The sequence below is a fragment of the Marmota marmota genome, unplaced genomic scaffold, assembly GCF_001458135.2.
Source record: "Marmota marmota marmota unplaced genomic scaffold, marMar, whole genome shotgun sequence".
In the NCBI taxonomy this organism is placed as follows: Eukaryota; Metazoa; Chordata; class Mammalia; order Rodentia; family Sciuridae; genus Marmota; species Marmota marmota.
In genome coordinates, this window is record NW_026000026.1 from 85,439,324 (window position 1) to 85,442,131 (window position 2,808).

General features: G+C 43.9%; 1 protein-coding gene across 1 annotated transcript; it reads left to right on the forward strand.

Moving 5' to 3' along the window:
* On the forward strand, positions 1-1,606 carry LOC107143023 (transmembrane emp24 domain-containing protein 4-like). The gene is made up of 2 exons (XM_015486624.2): positions 1-142; positions 221-1,606. The coding sequence occupies exons 1-2, from the start codon at positions 16-18 to the stop codon at positions 742-744; spliced, it is 651 nt and encodes a 216-aa protein (XP_015342110.1). The 5' UTR covers positions 1-15; the 3' UTR covers positions 745-1,606.
* Positions 1,607-2,808: the final 1,202 nt, after the last annotated feature.

Genomic DNA, 2,808 nt, shown 5'->3' on the forward strand with positions numbered 1-2,808 from the left:
AGAGGCTTGCCGGCTATGGGGCGACCGGCGTTGCTGTTGCTCGTGATGTGTGCTGCCGGCTCCCAGGGGCTCTACTTCCACATCGCTGAGACGGAGAAGCGTTGCTTCATCGAGGAAATCCCCAACGAGAGCATGGTCATCGGTCAGGCGGGCTGAGGGTGGAGAGGCCCTTTGTTTTCGCCCGGCCCTCGGAAGTGGGCCTCCTCCAGAGCTTGGCCAGGCAACTATCGAACCCAGATGTGGGACAAGCAGAAGGAGGTTTTCCTTCCCTCGACCCCTGGCCTGGGCATGCATGTGGAGGTGAAGGACCCCGACGGTAAGGTGGTACTGTCCCGACAGTATGGCTCCGAGGGCCGTTTCACGTTCACCTCCCACACCCCCGGTGAACATCAGATTTGTCTGCACTCCATTTCCACTAGAATGGCCCTCTTTGCCGGCGGCAAACTGCGTGTGCACCTAGACATCCAGGTCAGGGAGCATGCCAACAACTACCCTGAGACTGCAGCTAAGGATAAGCTGACGGAACTGCAGCTCCGTGCTCGCCAGTTGCTTGATCAAGTGGAACAGATCCAGAAGGAGCAGGACTACCAGAGGCATCGTGAAGAACGCTTCCGTCTGACCAGTGAGAGTACCAACCAGAGGGTCCTGTGGTGGTCCATCGCTCAGACAGTCATCCTTATCCTTACTGGCATTTGGCAGATGCGTCATCTCAAGAGCTTCTTTGAGGCCAAGAAGCTGGTGTAGTGTCCTCTCTGTATGACCCTTTTTTCTTTAGTTCTTTGGTACTTTCTCCAACCAATCCCTTAACCACCTGGATTTTGAGGGGGGAAAAATGCAAAAGAATATGACATGTTGGTAGCATGGCAACAAACCATTCTGATCAGTAACTTGTTTAACCTTGATTCTCATGGACGCAGGACATTGGTCCAAGATTTCAAATTCTATTTTAGGGCTTATAAGGAATTGAAACTAATATAAGTCTTGTCTCTTGCCTCCAGTGATTCCCCTGTCCTCTCAAAAAATGAGCAAATGACCTTCTGTTTTTTCTTCATCTGATTACACAGTAGGTGACTGGCATACCCCACAAAGGAGGCCTTGCCTCACTGTTCCCTAGCCAGTTACTTGGTTCACTCAATGGCTTTGTGAATGTAAATAAGGGGCAGGTCTTGGCCCCAGAGGATCGAGATGTTTTTCTATATATTAGAACTATTTTTTGATAAATTATATATTTTCCTTCCTAGTTGAAGTGTTACTGCCTGTAACTAGCTGAAAACACCAATCTAGTCCTTGTGCATTCTGTTTATTCACACGTTTTTATAACTGCCACGGCAGCTCTCAGGATTTCAGCAGTCTGTGCGCCAGAAGCAGATGTTAACAGCTGCTCTCAAGGCCATATTAGAAGGCCTAGCAGAATTCTCTTGGACACCTGTGATTCCCATCTGATAGGGCCTCAGAGTCAGGTAAGACAGTGAAAGAGCCAGTATGGACAGTGCACTCTTATCCCCCCTCTTCCCAATTTATTTAAGCTGTGGTAATGTTTTCTTCAAGGGAACGAAATTTGGTTCTTTATTCAGATTTTTCCAATTAAATAAAACGTCTTACAGTAGTTGTGTTTGAGATGAAATAAGAGGTTGTGGGCAGAGGAGAAGCAAAAAGGGAAAGAGGAAAAATTCTTGGTCAGCCAGGGTGGGTGATCTGGTATGGACCTTAGTGTGGACTGTGTTAGGGCTTGGCTTGGATGGACCTCTTTCTGGGAAACTAAGAGTGGACAGAGTGGTTCCTTAACCATTCTCAGGCCGACCAAGTGGAGAACATTTCAGCAAGGACATAAATTTGAACAGCTAATGATGCCCTTCTTCTGTATAAAAACTTTATTATTAGTTGCCCATTCCTGACACTTTATTTCATAATTTTATTATAAATATATTTGGAATATTATTTATTAAATTACTTTATCTGACCTACAGAACTAAAAAATAAAATAAAATAAAATAAAGGTATTATGTCCAACTACAACCAAAAAATAAGTGTATTTAAAAAAATCACAAGCTCATTTCTTTACTTCTTTCAGGATTTTGCTCAAATGTCACCCATTTAGTTGGACCCTCTTGAATTACTCTACTTCAAATTTCACTTCCCTCTCCAACCACATCTGATACTCTCTGTTCTTCTTCTTACTCTATTTTTCTCTGAAGCTCACATTTCACATGGCATCTATATATGTTGCTTATTTACTTGCTTAATATCTTCCCTCCTTATTCCTGCCCCCAATTTTCTCTACGAAAATGTGCTGTGTCCACATTGCCTTCATTTCTGTGTCTTAACCCTCAAACAGTGCCTGTCACATAACCGTGATTGATTGGATCCTGAATTGTACCCTTTAGGGTAGAAGGCATAAAACGAAGAAAGGCATATGTGTTAAAAAAGCTTAAGCTCTTCCAGGTAGGTGTGTGAAATTGGTACTGAGAAACTAATGCTAGAAAATGCAAGTTTAGCCTGCTTTTAAGAGATTTCGGGGTAAGGTTATACTTAATTACATATGGAGTTGGGAAACATTGAGGAGAAATGATCAGGAAATAAAATCCTGGGAAATGGGTCTAAATTGCTTAGTCTACTGGTATGGCAGATGCATGGGGATTACACATATCAGAGCAGTGTCATGGTGTCCGTGAGGAGGCTGAAGTAATGGTGATGTTTTCAGAAAGGAATGCTATGGAAACCCCTGGGTATGCTGAACGGATATAAGTTGGCAAGTGATGGTGAAAATGGAGTTTGAGATGAAACTTGATTTTCTGCTTGTACTGGTGG